Source organism: Urocitellus parryii, chromosome 7 (genome assembly GCF_045843805.1).
Source record: "Urocitellus parryii isolate mUroPar1 chromosome 7, mUroPar1.hap1, whole genome shotgun sequence".
Classification (NCBI taxonomy): Eukaryota; Metazoa; Chordata; class Mammalia; order Rodentia; family Sciuridae; genus Urocitellus; species Urocitellus parryii.
The window spans coordinates 20,931,590-20,950,694 of record NC_135537.1 but is presented as its reverse complement, the minus strand read 5'-3'; the positions used below and the strand labels follow the sequence as shown (position 1 = coordinate 20,950,694).

Sequence of the window (19,105 nt, the reverse complement as noted above, 5' to 3'; positions counted from 1 at the left end):
AAGTTGAATTAAAAATGAAATACCCATACTTTTCTTTGACACTCTGATTTTTAATATTTGAACCATTCATTTGAAACGATCTTACTCAGACAAATTGTACTTATCTTCCTAGCCAAAGAAGACCCCGAGGGCATTTGTTTTCCTGGCTCTTTCAAGACTTGTGTGTGGCCCCCAAAGATTGATCAAGTTTAGATGTCATTGGTTCACTTGTTTCCAACTCTGCTCACAAACCAAACGTGAATGATCAGCCATTTCCTATGAGGTACAGCTTGTCATCTGAGAAGTCTAGTGCAAAGTCTCTGCAGTATCCTCCTCACTCATCATTCCCCACTTCCTGCCACACACCCACACAGACATACATAATAATGCCATCAGTTTTTAATTATCCAAGCTTAAGAAGGGAGCAATAATAATGCCTATTCAAAAATTTAGGTAAAAACAATCCATTGTGATTTTAATTTGGACCACATTATGTGGAGGAGACAGGAGTGAGTTATTGGAGGACAGCCAAGTGACCTTCCTACTTAAGATATTTCTTGGGTGCTTACATTTGCTGTCCAAAGTTGTAACGTGTGGATTTGCTCAACAAACCAATGAAAGGAAATTCTCCTGCAAGGACTACATGAAGGGAGAGACCAAAAGCTATGTGAAGACGAATTCCCTCCATTTCCAACAGAAAAACTGAAAGGAACACCTTCATCACTATGCACCAACATCTTCACTGACTTCAGACAAAAATCTAAATAGTGCCAGTTCCAACACAGGTAGCTCTTAGAAGAGGCTGTCCTCAGCAAAGAATCACCTACCCTCAAAACCCCCATTTTTGTATCTTTTGTCAGTTTTTTGGTACCTACATTTAAACAGAAGACTAAAAAGAACTAAGTATCCTATAGCAAAATTGGTCAATTTTATCTCCCACTAATTAAGGACCTGTTTACTATCATCCACCTCATAGAATGGTTCTGGGACACAGATAAGCCAGTACATCAATATTCCTTCCAACAGTGCCTGCAAACATATATATTTCATAAAATGTCAGTTACTATAATTAATTTTTCAGCAAAAGACCCTCATACTCGGGCTTTTACAAAACCCTTCCATAAGCACAAAATCATCCGATCCTTTCAACCTGACAAAGGAGATAGGTTTATGATTCCCACTCTATAGATACAGAGCCGGAGCCTCAGGGAGTCCTGTGATTTACCCAACATCATGAAGGGTTAACTCTAAGCCAGGAAGGTCAATCTTTGAGCTTCAAGTCTAAGACATCCTTCTCTATAACCCATAGCTCAGAGCCCCACACTATTAGACTGACCACAAATGTGTTTCAATTCCATCCAAAGGGAAGGCAGTCAATATTTTCATTTATTATTACATATCAAGATGCTGTGCCCCTTTAACCCAAGATACGACAGTGCTTAGTGAGAGTAGCATCAGGTCTCCTCTGTGGCGGAACCACAAGAGAGTCAGGAGTTGCAGGAGCTGCAGCTTCAGAAACCTTCGTTAACTGGCTTATTACCTACCTTAGGCGTCTCAGCTTCTCCCTGCAGTCGCTTGGGGGTTCCTTTTTGGTCAGGCACCTTCTGGAAATTTTTGCTTTTAATGGATTGAGACTCCACACCTTCACCTTCAATTTGCAGTTTAATACCTTCGGCCCGGGAAGAGTGATCAATACCCCGTGGATTCAAACCACAGTGGAGAGCTAGGAAAGAGGGACAAATAGGACTCAGAAAACAACTCACACAAAGAAAGTGTCCAAGACAGAAAGTATCTCATCAGGCCTAAATGGGAAGCAAAAAGACATCTGTGAGTTAAGACATAGTATGAAAACTGTGGGAAGTAACAGAATGAAGAAGGAGTATGGGGCAGTAGGGAACGCTGAGCTTGAAAGTCAGGGAGACCTAAATGCAACCAGTTGCAAATTGAGCAAGTTAGCAATCCTCACATTTCTGATGAGAATCCCAAATTAGGCAGCTTCATGACTGCTTCTAATACATTCAATCATTGCATTTAGCTTATATCTCTGCCTACATCTGAAAAGTGCTCATTCCTGTCCCTTTCTGAATCTTCTGTATTCTCCAAATATCCACTTAAGTCCACCCTCTTCCTTTCATTCAATGAATATTTAATAAGCATTTACTATGTGCCAATCCTGGGGCAGGTCCCGGAACCATGCACTTAAGTAGGACAGAAGCTACCCTCAAAAAACTCACAAGCTAAGAAGAGGCAGAAAAAAGAACTAGTGATTTTTTTAAAACAGTCATCACTGCTATGGGAAAGAGAAGGAAAAGACCAGAGTGAAGAGATCAGCAGAGACAAGCCCCAGTGGCTTGCATTTTTTCATCTTACTCTCCCCACATCTCTAACGTGCATACCCTCACAAACAAAACCTAAAGTTTATTTTCTGGGGTACTTATTCACTCAACAAATCTGTATTCATCTCCTCCTGTGTTCCCAGTATTATCAAAGAAATAGCAGTCAATGTTACAAGAACCATACATGACTCCCGTATGTGTGTGTGTGTGTGTGTCCAAGTGCATGTGACAGGAATGTGTGTTTTGAGGTCTATGAGAAAGTATTTTGCCTCTGTATGACCCCAACTCTTCAAATTTCAGTTCCCATCCTCATCCCCTTCCCTTTGACCCCAGATAATTTAAGGTCAAATACTCAATGCCCCCCCCACACACATACACCTACACACACACTTACACACATACCACCACTCACACACCCTCTCCCTCAAGACTGATTTGTTGGTAAGCTCATTTTACCCAATATCTTTGGCCCCCTCCTTCCTCACCATTCTTCCTCTTAACCAGCTTCTGAGATTCAAAATCCTGGGTGAGGATTTTGGGTACCCAGGCCTCCTCTTCCCCTGGCTTCTGAAGAATGTTTCACCTTGAGGGAAGGCTTCCCAAAGTCAGGTAGGACCTTTCCCTTCCATTCTCCACTTCCTCCTTAACAGGGGTCGTCTGTCCCCATGCATGGTTCTTGATGCAATGAATGTGCAGGTGACTCCAATTTTCACTCCAGCCTGGACAGACCTGAGGAGTGCTGCTCAGTCTCTATGTCAACACGTGGCAGATGCCTCAAACTTAATATAGTCTAAACTGAACTTTAGTTATTGTACAAAAAAAAATGCTTTCTCCAGTCTTCTCGATTTACACACACAGAAACTGAGGAGCCATGGAGAATCAGCACGCATCACTCTCACCATGCTTCACCACATCCTTTCCTTCAGTCACTGCATCCAGGAGCTCTGCACCCAAAGCTCAGATCCATGGCTCCCACCATCTCTACCGCCACTGTCGTCATGGCCAAAACTACCCACGTTTCACATCCAATCTACCAAACTAATCCAAGAGCTCTTCCTCAACCCTGAAGATCCATTAAAATTAACTGTGAGGGGAAGTGGGGAAAGACTCTTCTGCTTAAAACTTCCCAATGGTCTGGCTTCACACTTTTATAATTCCAAAATCTTAAACTTGGCCAGCAAGGCCCTCATTATCTGTCTCCTTTTAATCTTTCCAACTTCCATCTTCCACCACGTTATTCCTCATCCACTTACCTTGGACACATGCCTCCTTTTCCCTTCACCAAGTTCCTTCTTACCTCCTAGACTTTATACATATTTCCTTGCCTGGAATGTTGTTCCCTATTCTTCACCTGATTCCTACTTGTCATTCGGGGTTTGGCTTACATGCAAATCCTTCAAAAACGCTTTCTCTTTGTCCCCTTTCTCATCCCACTCTTCCATCCTCCCCATGTTGGGTCATGTTCCTGGAATAGTAAGCACTCAACAAATACGATCTTGAAAAGAAATCTAAATAAGAATGAGCTAAAAAAAAAATGGATTGTACAGAGGTTCTTATGCAATGGGATCTTATTTCTACCATAAAGTCATTACCTGTGAATCTCTCTTCTCCTGTTCTCTACGCTTCCTAAAGCAAAGAAATCAGCCTACTTTGTGGTACACAATAAGCATTCAGTCTGTATCAGTTTGTGTGGCCTCTCTCAGGTTTTGTTCTGGTTCTCAAAAAATCTTTGGGGAAAACTCTGTGAGACACAATTATATTCATTTCTCAGATAAGGGAAATGAGGCTCAAGGCAGGTTCTGGCCACAAAAGTCAACACAGGTGTCTATGGAAGGTCAGAAAGATCATGGATCATTCAGGATGTACTTGATTTCAAGTAAGAGATGAGCAAATTCAAACTGGATCAAACAGTGAGAAAATATATTAGTTTTCATTACAGGAAGTCCAATCACAGCACAAGTATAGAGTTGGTTGATTTTTGGCTCAATAGTGTCGTGAAGAACCTTGGATTTTTCTTTTTTCCATCTCTCTCATGTTGCTACTCAGAGCACCACCTTTATCCTAGACTTGGAGGCCCTTAGAGTACTCAAGAGTTACAAGCCTCTGGTTTTTATCTTGCAACAAAGAGAGCCTGTCTGATCAGGGTCTTGTTTTCCCTAAACCTCCTCCAATATTGCTTCTTTTCTCATTGGCCAGGAGTAAATCACATGATCATCACTGAATAAAACCCAGGCAGTGAAGACAGGGTTACTCCTAAACCAACTCACCTTTAGCTAGGGACAATTCTCCAGAACACATGGCCCATACTCAATAGGGCCGGGGCAGAATCAATGCCAGGGAACCATCTACAATGTCCAAATTAGGCAGTGGTGGAAAGAACTTGGTAGCCAAAACCTGTAAAAATATGAGGTCAATCACTGTTTTTCCAAGTCAAGGAGTGGCCTAATTACAATCCATATTCAATTAAACATACAAAATCTTGATTAATTTTAAAAGGTGTGCTTCTGTAGGGAGATGGCAGATTGGCATGGGAAAGATTTAGACATTAAAGAGGAAAAGAAAAATGTCTGCTGTTCATCTTTCTCAACAGTATTAACCCTGATTGCTTTCTGCCTGGGAATCAGGGGCTAAGAATACCAGGGAACTGCTGGTAACTTCCAATACCTCCTCTTCCCTTCCCCCATCACTTTGCATCAAAGCAGACTTCCAAACCTCCTTCACCTCTGGCAATGCTGGTCCCTCTCCCTAAAAGAGGTTCCATTCCACTGTGATCACTCCGCAGTTTCACCTGCCATGTACCTAGTTTCCAATTTTTTGCACATAAAAAAAGTTGGCAGCTTCAAGATGACAACTCAAAATAATGCTAGAATACACACACACACGCACGCATGCACGCACGCAGTGAAATATTTTGCCTCAATGTTTAAAGAGCAATGTTGTAAAATCTGTTTTGGATTTTAATTCTACATTTGTATGAATTTAATGTTAGTGACCTTTGAACTGAGTGACACTGGAAGCAATTCAGGTACAGATCCTGACCTGGCTGCAGTGCCAGTTCAAGAACTAGAACTCTGGTAGGCACAAGAGTAACTGGGAAGATGAGGAGAAGGTGGAGAGGGTTTTGAAGTTGACCCATGAGGGATTGAGCCCACTAAATTGAGTAAATAGCTAGAGTGAAAACAAGAAAGTGTAGTGATGAGGACAGAAGAGATGGAGGCATCTTTTACATGATGAGCAAAGAGAAGAAGGTCACGCCCTACAAGAAGCCATTGGAGAGTTGCTTGATTTTAAAACATTAGAGACATGAAATTTCAGGGAAAACAAAACAAAAAGGGGGTGAGAAACAGTTTTAAATAACCAAGTCCTAGCACAAAAACCTAAATCAACTACTGGGCTTGCAGTCTCAGAGGGAATAGTGATGGAGGATTAAAATATTTCTGTGAAGAATAAGGCAATGTGTGTAGGAGTCAAAAATCATTATTCTGCCTGTAATTCCAGTGGCTCAGGAGGCTGAGGCAGGAGGATTGCAAATTCAAAGCCAGCTTCAGCACAAAGTGACGTGCTAAGCAATTCAGTGAGACCCTGTCTCTAAATAAAACACGAAATAGGGCTCAGTGGTTGAGTGCCCCCGAGTTCAATCCCTGGTACTCCCACCCCACAAAAATCATTATTCTGCCTCCCAGTTTTAGATACCTGACATTTTTGAGCACCATTTTTTTACTAGCAGGAAAGTTCCTTCTGATATAAAGCAAGATTGTGGGAAGAGGAGATTTCTGTTTCATTCTGTATTGGATCAAAGGTTCCTTAAATGCCTATTACATGCCAGGTTCTCCTTAAATGCCTATTACTCCAGGTTCTTGGAGTAATAGGCATTTAAGTGGAGTGGAGACCAAGCAATGAGTAGGAGATGGTAACTGCCCACCAGGAGCTTACAACTGTGGTGGGGAGGCAGGTGGATCAATTTGGTGGACATGCTCAATGCTTCAGTAGGATAAGGCACCTGGGCATGGTGAGCATGAGGCAGTACAGGCTAAAGGTTCTTACTCTGGTAGCCAGAGACTCCTAGAAGGCTTTCCAAGGAAGAGATCTGAGCTGACACATGAAGGGTGTAGGTGTTAGTTTCCTAATAAAAGGAAGCAAAACTGGGGTGGAGCAGAACTTTTTAAATAGAGAGATCAGTTTGAGCAGAGTGTTGGAAGTATGAGAGTTTGATTTAATGGGGAGAAGGTGTGAAAAAAAATAGGAGGTATTCTAAGTACAAGGTAGAAACAACCCAAATGCCCATCGATGGAAGAACAGATAAACATATAAACTGTTATGGATATGAGGTGTCCCCCAAAAGCTCACCTGTGAGACAATGCAAGAAGGTTCAGAGAAGAAATGATTGAATTGTGAGAATCTTGACCCAATCAGTGAATGATTCCCCTGATAGGGATTAACTGAGCAGTAGCTGAAGCATCAGAGTGTGGCTGGAGGAGGTGGGACATGGAGGTATGGTTTTGGGTATAAATTTGTATCTGGCAAGTGGAGACCTCTCTGTCTGCTTACTGATCATCAAGTGAGCTGCTTCCACTACACTCTTCCACCATGATGTTCTGCAACACCTCAAGCCCCGAGGAATGGAACATGCTCTCTGTGGATTGAGACCTCTGAAATCATGAGCCCCCAAATAAACATTTCCTCCGTAAAGTCGTTCTAGTTAGGTCTCTTAGTCATAGCATCGAAAAACTTGACTGAAACGCATACAATGAAATATTTCTCAGCCTTTAACAGAAATGAACATACTACAACATAGATGAACACTGAGGACATCATTCTAAGTGAAATAAGCCATACATAAAAAGACAAATATTGCAGTATTCCTCTTATATAAGGAATTTAGAGTAGACAAATCCACAGAGACAGAAAATAGAACAGTAGTTAACCTAGGATTTGGGTGTGAGAAAATGAGGAGTATCTGGCAGTTTTGTGTGTAGTGTTCTAGTTTCAGACAAAGAAATGGCTTTGGAGACGGGTAGTAGTGATGGTTATACACAATGTGAATGTAATAAATGCCACTGGAAGGTACACTTAAAATGGTTTGAGCCAAGTGTGGTGGCTCATGCCTGTAATCTCCGTGGCTTGGGAGGCTAAGGCAGGAGGATCATGAGTCCAAAGCCAGCCTCAGCAAAAAGCAAGATGCGAAGCAACTCAGTGAGACCCTATCTCTAAATAAAATACAAAATAGGGCTGGGGATGTGGCTCAGTGGCTGAGTGCCCTTGAATTCAATTCCCAGTACCCAGAAAACAAAACAAAATGGTTTGAGTGAGGCTGGGGTTGAAGCTCAGTTGTAGAGTGCTTCTTTAGCATGTGAGAGGCACTGGGTTTGATCCTCAGTATCACATAAAATAAATTAATTAAATAAAGATATAAAAAAGTAACAAATATTTTATGTATATTTTAACCAACAAAAATTTTAACAAAACTAAAACAAACAAACAAAAAAACCCCTACTCCGTCTCATTTTAACACCCAATTGTCTCAGTCAATGGAAAGACAAGTTCCAAAGATATCTTTATTCAAAAGTTTGTTTTTTTCATCAATGATCTCTTTGTGATTTTCAGCTACAACAGATTTTTGTGTGTGTGTGTACTTCCGTACATATGAAAGGTGGATAAACGAAATGTGATGCATACCATGAAATCCTGTTAACCTTCAACAGGAATGAAATCTCAATGCATACAACACGGATGAGCACCCAAGACAGCATGCTATGTGTGTGTGAAGAATACAGTTCAGCAGCATCAGAGTACTTTAGAGATTTTCTGGAGTGAAAATTTTTTTCTAAAACATGTCCCAGCCTAATGGCAGAAAGGGCTTCTGACTGCTAGAAGTGATCCTGCGCCCCCCGGGGCCTGGCCTTGGATGGATGCCCTTCTGGTGTGATGCTGGTTACAGCTGCAGGAACAAACTGCCTGGAAGTGCCTCTTCTTGACGATGCTCTGGGAGCCCAGGGATCCACCAGCACTACTGTATTCGTCAGGGAGAAGAGGTCTTCCTCACCAAGAAGTCAAGTGACTTTCCAGTCCTTCCAATCCCCACTCACTCCACAACTCCCTTGTGAAGCAAGGGATGGAGCTGTGTTCAAGTTAAAAGTTCCTTTATTCTGATGAAGCTCTGCCTTGAAGAGGGAGGTGTGCAAACACTCCCACCAAACACACGAGATGACCTGGGTCCTGTACCTATGGTTCCTCCACTTCCACCATGCAGAATCCTCTCCCAGCTCCCTGAAATGCTTAGTGCACCTCTGCTTAGATAAAACCGATTATTTTATATATGATATACTTGGTCCTTCGATGATTTGCATGGATAAACCCTTCAGGAAATATTTTTGCTTTTTTGTCACTGTAAAGCTTTAATTAATCTTGCACCCAATATATCCTCCTAATCAATGTTGATAATTTACCTCTTTTTCTTACTAGAGGATCTGAAGGTGTCTCCATGTGTATGCACCATGAATTGCAAATATTTATTAATATGTGTGCCTAGTCTATAACTAGGAGTCCATGGAAGCACTTTACTGATCACTGAGCTTTTCTGATCTAGGGTGTAGCCAAGTAACTAACTTCCAGTAGGTACCCAATTATTGTTTAGAGGATGAGCATAGATATGAAAGATATCTTTTTAATCATACGCATTGCCACTGTCTTCTTATGAATAACTTGTACTTTTTTCAAAAGAGCAAATAATAATTGCTTCTAACATAATTGTATAATTCACCAAAAATATGTTAAATCACAGAATCATAGTGCTGTCCCCCAAATACTGATTTTCTTGACTGCCACCTGCACAGCAGACTGTCTTATTCATCGGTGTACCTGCAAAGCCTAGATAAACAATTGTACACATTCTGCACCCAAGGAATATTACTAAATGAAACAAATATACTCCAATTCCCCATAAGTCATTATTAGAAATGAGATGGTTTGTTTAAAGATTCAGGTATATGTCTTGCTAGATCTAGCAAGAGACGAAGGTCCTGGGGGACATGGTTCTCCTTTCACACCTCCTTCATATAATGTACATATAGAAGACCCTCTAATATCTGTTTAATGGAGATGGCTCATGTATTAAATTCTGGATTCAAGTTCAGAAGAGACTCTGCAGAAGTAATCTGAGCATCACAAAAGGTCTACAACTCTTTGTAGCGGACACTTTTGATTGGCAGCACATTCCTAACAGTCTCAGTCATCTCCTGCCAGAGGGCTACAAAGTAAAATACTAAATTTCCCAGTCTTCCTTGAATCTAAAAGTGGGTAAGAACAGGTCATTGCCTAAGAACATAAGACGTTTGATGGGGAAAAGTAGTACTGGAACTGACAAAAACAGGTCTTAATACATCCTGCCTTCTTCTACTACCTTGACTGCAGGTGTCCAGACTGGCCCCAGACATTTTGCAACCTTTGGGCTGTACCTTGAGAGAAGGTCAAATGACTAACAGCCACATTGACTCCAGCATCATTGGGCTACTCAAACTTTGTCTTTAATGCCCATCTCTGGACCAGATACTATATGAGAAAAGTAATCCTCTGCTTATTAAACCATTGTGAGTGGGTTCTTCCACAAATTTCAGATGAACTATTGCACAATGACACATAATTCCATTTCTTTTTTTTTAAAGAGAGAGAGAGAGAGAGAGAGAGAGAGAGAGAATTTTAATATTTATTTTTTAGTTTTTGGTGGACACAACATCTTTGTTTGTATTTGGTCCTGAGGATTGAACCCAGGACGCACGCATGCCAGGCGAGCGTGCTACCACTTGAGCCACATCCCCAGCCCACAAAATTCCATTTCAACTGATAATATGATTAATTAGCTTGCTTTTAAAGAAGGAGAAAAGAAAACTAATATCCTAGGGAAATATTTTAACCCAGGTTTCATGATTCCTATCATGATAGAAGTTGAGGTCCATTATAAATATATGCTGCTATTAAGAGACATTACCATTAGAGGTGGAATCAATCCAGATGACACTGTGAAGATCTGAGGGCAAAGCTTTATTCAGCTGGAGGTCTTCTGGTGTCCCTCAAAATTGCCATGATCATTCATGAAAATTTTTGCATGAATGAATGAAAACATATTTATCAGCATTAATCAGATCACTGATGTTTTCATATGAAAAATATATCGAGTGCACCAGAACTGTTTGTCTAAGGAACACGGGCTTGGGTTTAGTTAATAGAAAGGGAGTGTAATGTCTCCTTGGGCAACGGAACCTACCCAGAAAATGTCTGCCAGGACAGAGGTCAGAAAACTGTCCTATCCGCCAAATCCAGCCTTCCCCATTTCCATATGGCTTGTTATTCAAAAATAGGGTTCACATTTTTAAATGATTGAGGAGAAAATGTAAAGGAGAATATGTGTAACACAAGAGAATTGTACAAAATTCAAATTCCAGTGTTCATAAAGTTTTACTGAAACACAGCCATGCTTATTTATGTGTCACCTATGTCTAATTTGGGGCTACAATTGGTGAATAATTGAGGCAGAGACCATGTGGTCATTGATGAGTGAAATGTTTACTGGCTGGCCTTCTACATAACATACTTGCTGACCCTTGATCTAGGGTAGAGTGTACCACCTCCTGGAGGACACCAATATGGTAGAACCCAGCACCTTCCACCCTAACAACATTGAGGAAGAACTCAGAGGTCTTTGCATGACTAGCCTCTGATTTGTTTCACACTCCTCCATTTCCAGGAAATTTAAATGAGCTCACTTGTATTTAATTTTATTATTTGGGTCAAGGTCTAAAGAGCCAAAATATGATTTTAAACCTCTCATTGGTCAGCCAAATACAGCTTTCCATAGAAGATGCTAAAACTTAAACTCTCTAAATACAGGTAGAAGTTCTTTTCTCCCTATCAAAACAATAGGGTTAAAGGACTTAAAAACAGCAGACTACAGGGACACAGCCACATCAATATTTATAGCAGCACAATTTACAATAGCTAAACTGTGGAACCAAACTAGATACCCTTCAATAGATGAATGGATAAAAAAAATATGGAATAGAATATTAGTCAGCAATAAAAGAGAATAAAATCATGGCATTTGTAGGTAAATGGATGGAGTTAGAGAAGATAATGCTACATGAAATTAGCCAATCCCAAAAAACCATATGCTGAATGTTTTCTTTGATATAAGGAGGCTGGTTCATAGTGGGATAGGGAATAGGAGCATGGGAAGAATAGACAAACTCTAGATTGGGCAGAGGGGTTAGAAGGGAAGGGAGGGGGTATGGGGTTATTAATGATGGTGGAATGTGATGATCATTATTATCCAAAGTACAGGTATGAAGACATGAATTGGTGTGAATATACTGTGTATACAACATGAGATATGAAAAATTGTGCTCTATATGTGTAATAAGAATTGTAATGCATTCCACTGTCATATATAGATTAAAAAAGTAAATCCCCCCCACACAAAATAGGGATAAGATACAAACTTTCAACAGAGTTCAGCAGCATTAAATGATAAGATGTACATCCTCAGCAAGTCTAAGTAACTAGTAATGGAAAACTCCTCTCTTTCATGCAAATAGGAGAAGGAAGACACTCCATCAATGTGAAGAAATAATGGGGATAGTGAAGGACTAGACCCATAAAACATACCCATTTGTCCTTACAAATTTGCGCAATGGTTGCCCTAAGAACTGTGTGACCCTCGGAAATGGACCCAGATGATGGTCCATCCTACCTGGATGTTCAAACCACATGCCCCTGTATCAGGATATTGACCTCCCTCAGCCACATGATGCACACTCACTCTGGTTTGCTTGCCAACAGAAACAATTTCATCTTTGTAAAATATCTGTTATAAGGGAAATCCATTCCCCAAAAGCTACTTAAGTGCAATCACCACATCAAATTCACCTGTCCTACCCATAATACCAGGACTAGATAATCTAAATGGAGTAGACATTACAATGTTGCTTGAATTACGTATTTCAGCAGACAATCTCTAAGGCACATAAACTTTTCTTATTCAACAAGAGAAAACATGAGCAGTTATACTTGGAGGTTCTGTTGAAACTGTAGACAGGGGGTTCTGGTAACAGACTGTAAAAGTAATACGTGGTCTACACTGGTGACTTAAAAACGTTTTTAACCATGGTACTAAAAGAAACAGATTCCATCTTGTGAACCAGTGCCCAAACACATCTATCTATATTTATGAATTGAACAAAGTTTTTTTTAATGAATAATACTTTCCTCCACTGCATGCCATCTACTCTTTTTTCCCCTCAATCCATCCCACCAAAATAAAAATGACAGACACTATAAATAAGTCAAATAAGAAGACTGAACAGGAGAGAAAAGGCAGATTATCTAAATAATTTGAAACTAGAGGAATGACATGATAGTGGGTTCTTGGGCTTTTTTTTTTTTTTTTTTTTTCGCCTCATACACTCTAGACTTGAAGGTCAAGACACCTGGAAATGCCAATGAGTACAAAGGACAAGAGAAAGAACCAGAAGAGGGGCTGCCTAGAAAGATAGAAAACTTTCAGACAGCAACTGCTCTACTCAAACACTACAGAAAGAAATGTGACCTTAGCATCTATACTAACAGAGGCAGGATATAAAGACTTCTACCCTCACTGGACCTTAATAAGGTATCCCACTACTCCCAATAAAGCAGTCTCATAGGAGGTCAAGCCGAGACCCCAGACTTTCACGTCCATCAACCTCCTCACCCCCAATGTCAACTGCCATGTGGCAAGGCTTAGCTTTACCTCTCCCAGACAAGAAGAGCCAGGCCCTCCTTTCTCTATGGTGTCTCTGGTGGAGAATCAGGGTTTCCAAAATCACCCAACCATAACAAAGTGCCCCTTCCTCTTGGGCATCAACTGAGGTCAAGGTGGATATGGTTTCTAACTCCACCTGGAAGTAAGTAGCTCAGCTGCATCTTCTTTTTTTCTCTGGGCAGAATTATGTTAAAGAAAGCCAACAAAAACAGAAGGTTTTAAACAAGATTCAGACTCATAAAATAAAATGAAAATACCCAAGTTTTGATCAAAAATAACCTATATCCAAGAACTAGAAATATATCAAACTGAACAGAAAAAGACAATCAATAGATGACAACATCAAGATGACAGTGTTGTGAAATTATATGACAAAGATTTTAAAGTAGCTGAATTAAAAATGCTTCCATGAGCATTTATATCTGACACAAATAGAAAAAATAGCTGCAGCCAAGAAACAAAATCACAACAAATGGAAATGTTAAACCTGAAAAATATAATAGCCAAAATAAAGGATTTAGTGGATGGGCTCAACTGCAGAATGGAGGAAACAAAAAGACTGAATTGGAAAGGGTAAAGGGCACTTCCTTCAGTGAAAATGTTCTGTATCTTGCTTTTGGTTATAAAATACTATATAAAAATAAAATTCACAAAATTGAAACACTTAAGACATGTGCTTTATTATAATCATATAAAATAAATTATTATATATATTTTACGTAACAAAAAAGACACCAGAGATACTTTACAGCATTTACAAATGACTTTTAATTTATGTTTTCACTCATCTCTCTCCCCCACTCAACATACATTGATTTAAGCCCTAAGCTCTATCACTGTCACGCGATAAATATTTAAGCACAGGCAAGTAGTATCACTTATTTTCTATAAAATGGCAATAGTAATCTAACCTTATTTTTTTACCCTCACATTGTTATTTGTATTGATAGAGGTACGTATAAAATGCCTGAGGCCTACCATGTGTTCAGTGAACATAAGTCCTCCATCTTTACCCCTCTGCCTTCCTTCCAGAGTGGAGCAATGTTAGGCATTATCAACTTTAGCAACTGTTAAATAGACAAAACATTAACTGCACACTTTTAAAGGATAAACATAGCGTAGACTTGAAAATGCAATCTTCCCTTTATGTTCAAAACGCTAGAAAAATTAGGGATAACAGGATCATACCTCAACATTGTAAAAGCAATATATGATAAGCCACAGGCCAGCATCATTCTGAATGGAGAAAAATTGAAGGCATTCCCTCTAAGATCTGGTACAAGACAGGGATGCCCTCTCTCACCACTTCTGTTCAACATAGTCCTCGAAACACTGGCCAGAGCAATTAGACAGTCAAAAGAAATTAAAGGCATAAAAATAGGAAAAGAAGAACTTAAATTATCACTATTTGCAGATGATATGATTCTATACCTAGCAGACCCAAAAGGGTCTACAAAGAAGCTATTAGAGCTAATAAATGAATTCAGCAAAGTGGCAGGATATAAGATCAACACGCATAAATCAAAGGCGTTCCTGTATATGAGCGACAAATCCTCTGAAACGGAAATGAGGACAACTACTCCATTCACAATATCCCCCCAAAAAATAAAATACTTGGGAATCAACCTAACAAAAGAGGTGAAAGATTTATACAATGAAAATTACAGAACCCTAAAGAAAGACATAGAAGAAGACCTTAGAAGATGGAAAAACATACCCTGCTCATGGATAGGCAGAACTAACATCATCAAAATGGCGATATTACCAAAAGTTCTCTATAAGTTCAATGCAATGCCAATCAAAATCCCAACAGCATATCTTGTAGAAATAGATAAAAGAATCATGAAATTCATATGGAATAATAAAAGACCCAGAATAGCAAAAACAATACTAAGCAGGAAGTGTGAATCAGGCGGTATAGCGATACCAGACTTCAAACTATACTACAGAGCAATAGTAACAAAAACAGCATGGTACTGGTACCAAAACAGGCGGGTGGACCAATGGTACAGAATAGAGGACACAGCAACCAATCCACAAAACTACAACTATCTTATTTTTGATAAAGGGGCTAAAAGCATGCAATGGAGGAAGGATAGCATCTTCAACAAATGGTGCTGGGAAAACTGGAAATCCATTTGCACCAAAATGAATCTGAATCCCTATCTCTCGCCGTGCACAAAAGTTAACTCAAAATGGATCAAGGAGCTTGATATTAAATCTGAGACACGGCATCTGATAGAAGAAAAAGTTGGTTATGATCTACACGCTGTGGGATCGGGCTCCAAATTCCTCAATAGGACACCCATAGCGCTAGAGTTAACAAATAGAATCAACAAATGGGACTTACTCAAACTAAAAAGTTTTTTCTCAGCAAAAGAAACAATAAGAGAGATAAATAGGGAGCCTACATCCTGGGAACAAATCTTTACTCCACACACTTCAGATAGAGCCCTAATAACCAGAATATACAAAGAACTCAAAAAATTAGACAATAAGATAACAAATAACCCAATCAATAAATGGGCCAAGGACCTGAACAGACACTTCTCAGAGGAGGACATACAATCAATCAACAAGTACATGAAAAAATGCTCACCATCGCTAGCAGTCAGAGAAATGCAAATCAAAACTACCCTAAGATACCATCTCACTCCAGTAAGACTGGCAGCCTTTAGGAAGTCAAACAACAATAAGTGCTGGAGAGGATGCGGGGAAAAGGGCACTCTTGTTCATTGCTGGTGGGACTGCAAATTGGTGCAGCCAATTTGGAAAGCAGTATGGAGATTTCTCGGAAAGCTGGGAATGGAACCACCATTTGACCCAGCTATTCCCCTTCTCGGTCTATTCCCTAAAGCCCTAACAAGAGCATGCTACAGGGACACTGCTACATCGATGTTCATAGCAGCTCAATTCACGATAGCAAGACTGTGGAACCAGCCTAGATGCCCTTCAATAGATGAATGGATAAAAAAAATGTGGCATTTATACACTATGGAGTATTACTCTGCAGTAAAAAATGACAAAATTATAGAATTTGGAGGGAAATGGATGGCATTAGAGCAGATTATGCTAAGTGAAGCTAGTCAATCTTTAAAAAACAAATACCAAATGACTCCTTTGATATAAGGGGTGTAAACAAGGACAGGGTAGGGACGAAGAGCTTGAGAAGAATATTTACAGTAAACAGGGATGAGAGGTGGGAGGGAAAGGGAGTGAGAAGGGAAATTGCATGGAAATGGAAGGCGATCCTCAGGGTTATACAAAATGTCATATAAGAGGTAAGGAGGGGTAAGTCAAGAGAATACAAATGGAAGACATGATTAACAGTAGAAGGGGTAGAGAGAGAAAAGGGGAGGGGAAGGGAGGGGAGGGGAGGGGGGATAGTAGACAATAGGACAGACAGCAGAATACATCAGACACTAGAAAGGCAATATGTCAATCAATGGAAGGGTAACTGATGTGATACAGCAATTTGTATACGGGGTAAAAGCGGGAGTTCATAATCCACTTGAATCAAACCGTGTAATATGATGTATTAAGAACTATGTAATGTTATGAACGACCAATAAAAAAAAAAAAAAAAAAAAAAGAAAATGCAATCTTAAGTGAAAAAGACAACCTAAGTGAAATTCAGTTAAAAACCAAATGGGAGGAAAAAAGAGACAGCTTTTAGAATATATACACAACATTGGTGGGAACTGTGGAATGAGGTTATAAATAAAGATAAAGCAAATAAATTTCTGCACGTGTAACACAGACCCTACTGACGAGATGACTGTATTCTCCACCAGACCAAGTGAATGAAAAAAAAAAAAATTACCCTCATCTTTTAGGAAGTCTTTACATGTGACAATCCAGTACTTCAGGAATAGTAGAGGGCCTCCTATGAAGTATTCTATATGGAAACCATTTCAGCTCCATCACTAAGGTAGGTGTTAAGAGGAGGAAAAGACTTGGAGATGCTAAGCAATATGTCAAAGGCCACCATGAAAATGGCACAAGGGAAAGGAAGTGTTCCCAGCCACCCATGGTTTTGCCCCACCATACCTTGCTACTTTGGGAAATGAGTTTTCTCCTCTGCATCTTGATCATTGCTTAGTAGGTAAAATCATGGGTTCTAGAGTGAAACCAACTGGGCTTTACTACTAAACTGGCTGCATGTTCACTCTAAGTGTGTTGCCTTTATTAATTTTAAACTTTTAAAATTAAGACAACCTATAAAATTATGAACAATCATAAGTTCTTTATAAAACCTAAATAATTAAGTGAAAATATGTAAGGTACTCAGTTGATGCCTTGCATATAGTGAGTGCTCAACAACTACCAATTGCTGCTAAATTAGAAATGCACACAGCAGGCTATTTCAGGGTGGCCTTCAACATGTTGCCTAGCATCTCTAAGTCTTGGCTCTTGTTAATGTCAGTTTAATGATAGGATTTCTTCAAAACCAAATACTTGAATTATTTTGAATATGTCAGTATGTACTTATACACACAGCTCCATTAAGAAAGAAAGAAAGAAAGAAAGAAAGAAAGAAAGAAAGAAAGAAAGAAAGAAAGAAAGAAAGAAAGAAAGAAAGAAAAGAAAAGAAGATGGGTAGGTGATCAGTATTTCTAGGGAAGATAGAAAGGGACAGAAGGTTATATAAAGTCTTTGGAGGGAAAAAAAAAAACTTAAAATTCTCTTAAAGGGGTAACCCCAGAAACTAAGGAAAGAATACATAAGAAGGAATACAGGCAGAAACAAAGTATTCACTAAAGCACAGAGTCATGGAAAAAGCCGGATAGGTTCTAGTCTGACTTTATGAATATGAGCATTTCCTCTTTCCAGGGAGGGTGGAGCAAGACTATCCAAGTCAGCAATTTTGTTTGCTCACTACAGAAATGTCCAAAGAGGTACTCAAGTTTAACAAGCTCCAGCCTTCGTTTCACTTGAGCTTCACAAATGTGTATACAATCATCGCTCAGTATCTGGACACAACTGGTCCCAGGACACTCTAAGAATACCAAAATCTGCATATGTTCAAGACTCTTATATTACATGGTATAGTATTTGTGTACAGCCTATGCATGCCCTCCTGTATTCTTTAATTATTATTTATAATAATATGATGCTAATACTATGTAAATAGTTATTAAACTGAATTGTTTAGGAAGACAAAAAATATTCTGTGCATTTTCAATACAGATGTAATTTTTTTTCCTGAGTATTTTCAATTCATGGTTAAATCCACAGATGTGGAATCCATAGATACAGAGAGCTGACTGTATACGCACCTGTGTGTGTGTTTATGTGTGTGTGTGTATCATATTATCTAAAACAAGAGTTATAATAATGAAAAACAGATCTTAACACATGAATTGAAATCAGCATTTGTACAACTTGTGGCAATCTGAGGGTGAAAAGTAGCTGAGAGTTCAATAGAGCCATTGATTGGTAGATATATAACCTGCTAAAGATGTCACAATAAGAAAAATTACTCCTTTCCTAATATCTCAAACATATTAAGAAAATTGATAAGATGCCATCAAAGTTGGTGGATCAATACTCTTCAGTATGCACTGGTCAATCCTTTGCAACCACATTATCCAATATGGAAGCCAATAGTCACAGGTGGCTATTTTTAATCAATTATACTTAAAAACAACTTAAAAGTTAGTTTTGCAGTGGTGCTAGGCACCTTTCAGTAGTCCCACGTGACAGTGGCTGCCACACTGGATAGGGTGAGTTACTGAACATTACTATTATTACAGAAAGTTCTATTAGATAGTGCAAGTTTGAATGATCATCAGTGCCTTTCTCCCCAGCATTAAATCAATTTGTTCTGTTCTGTAAACTTTGAAAAGAACTGAGAAAACAAGAATTTGAGGTCAGAAATTACTTTAGAAAATTCTTCCATGATTGCATAATTGTTTGTAATCATCCAAGTAATCATATCCACACTTTAGAGATAAGAAAAAATAATCATCATGCCATAATTAGGGGTTTTATAAAT

The 19,105-nt window shown here is 39.3% G+C and overlaps 1 protein-coding gene across 1 annotated transcript in view; it reads right to left on the bottom strand.

The window, feature by feature from the left end:
• Samd12 (sterile alpha motif domain containing 12) overlaps positions 1-19,105 on the bottom strand; it is a 379,029-nt gene that overhangs the window by 334,615 nt on the left and 25,309 nt on the right. Inside the window, exon 2 of the mRNA XM_026393884.2 lies at positions 1,524-1,702. Within this exon, the coding sequence (XP_026249669.1) occupies positions 1,524-1,702 (179 nt within the window). The remainder of the gene's footprint in view (positions 1-1,523; positions 1,703-19,105) is intronic.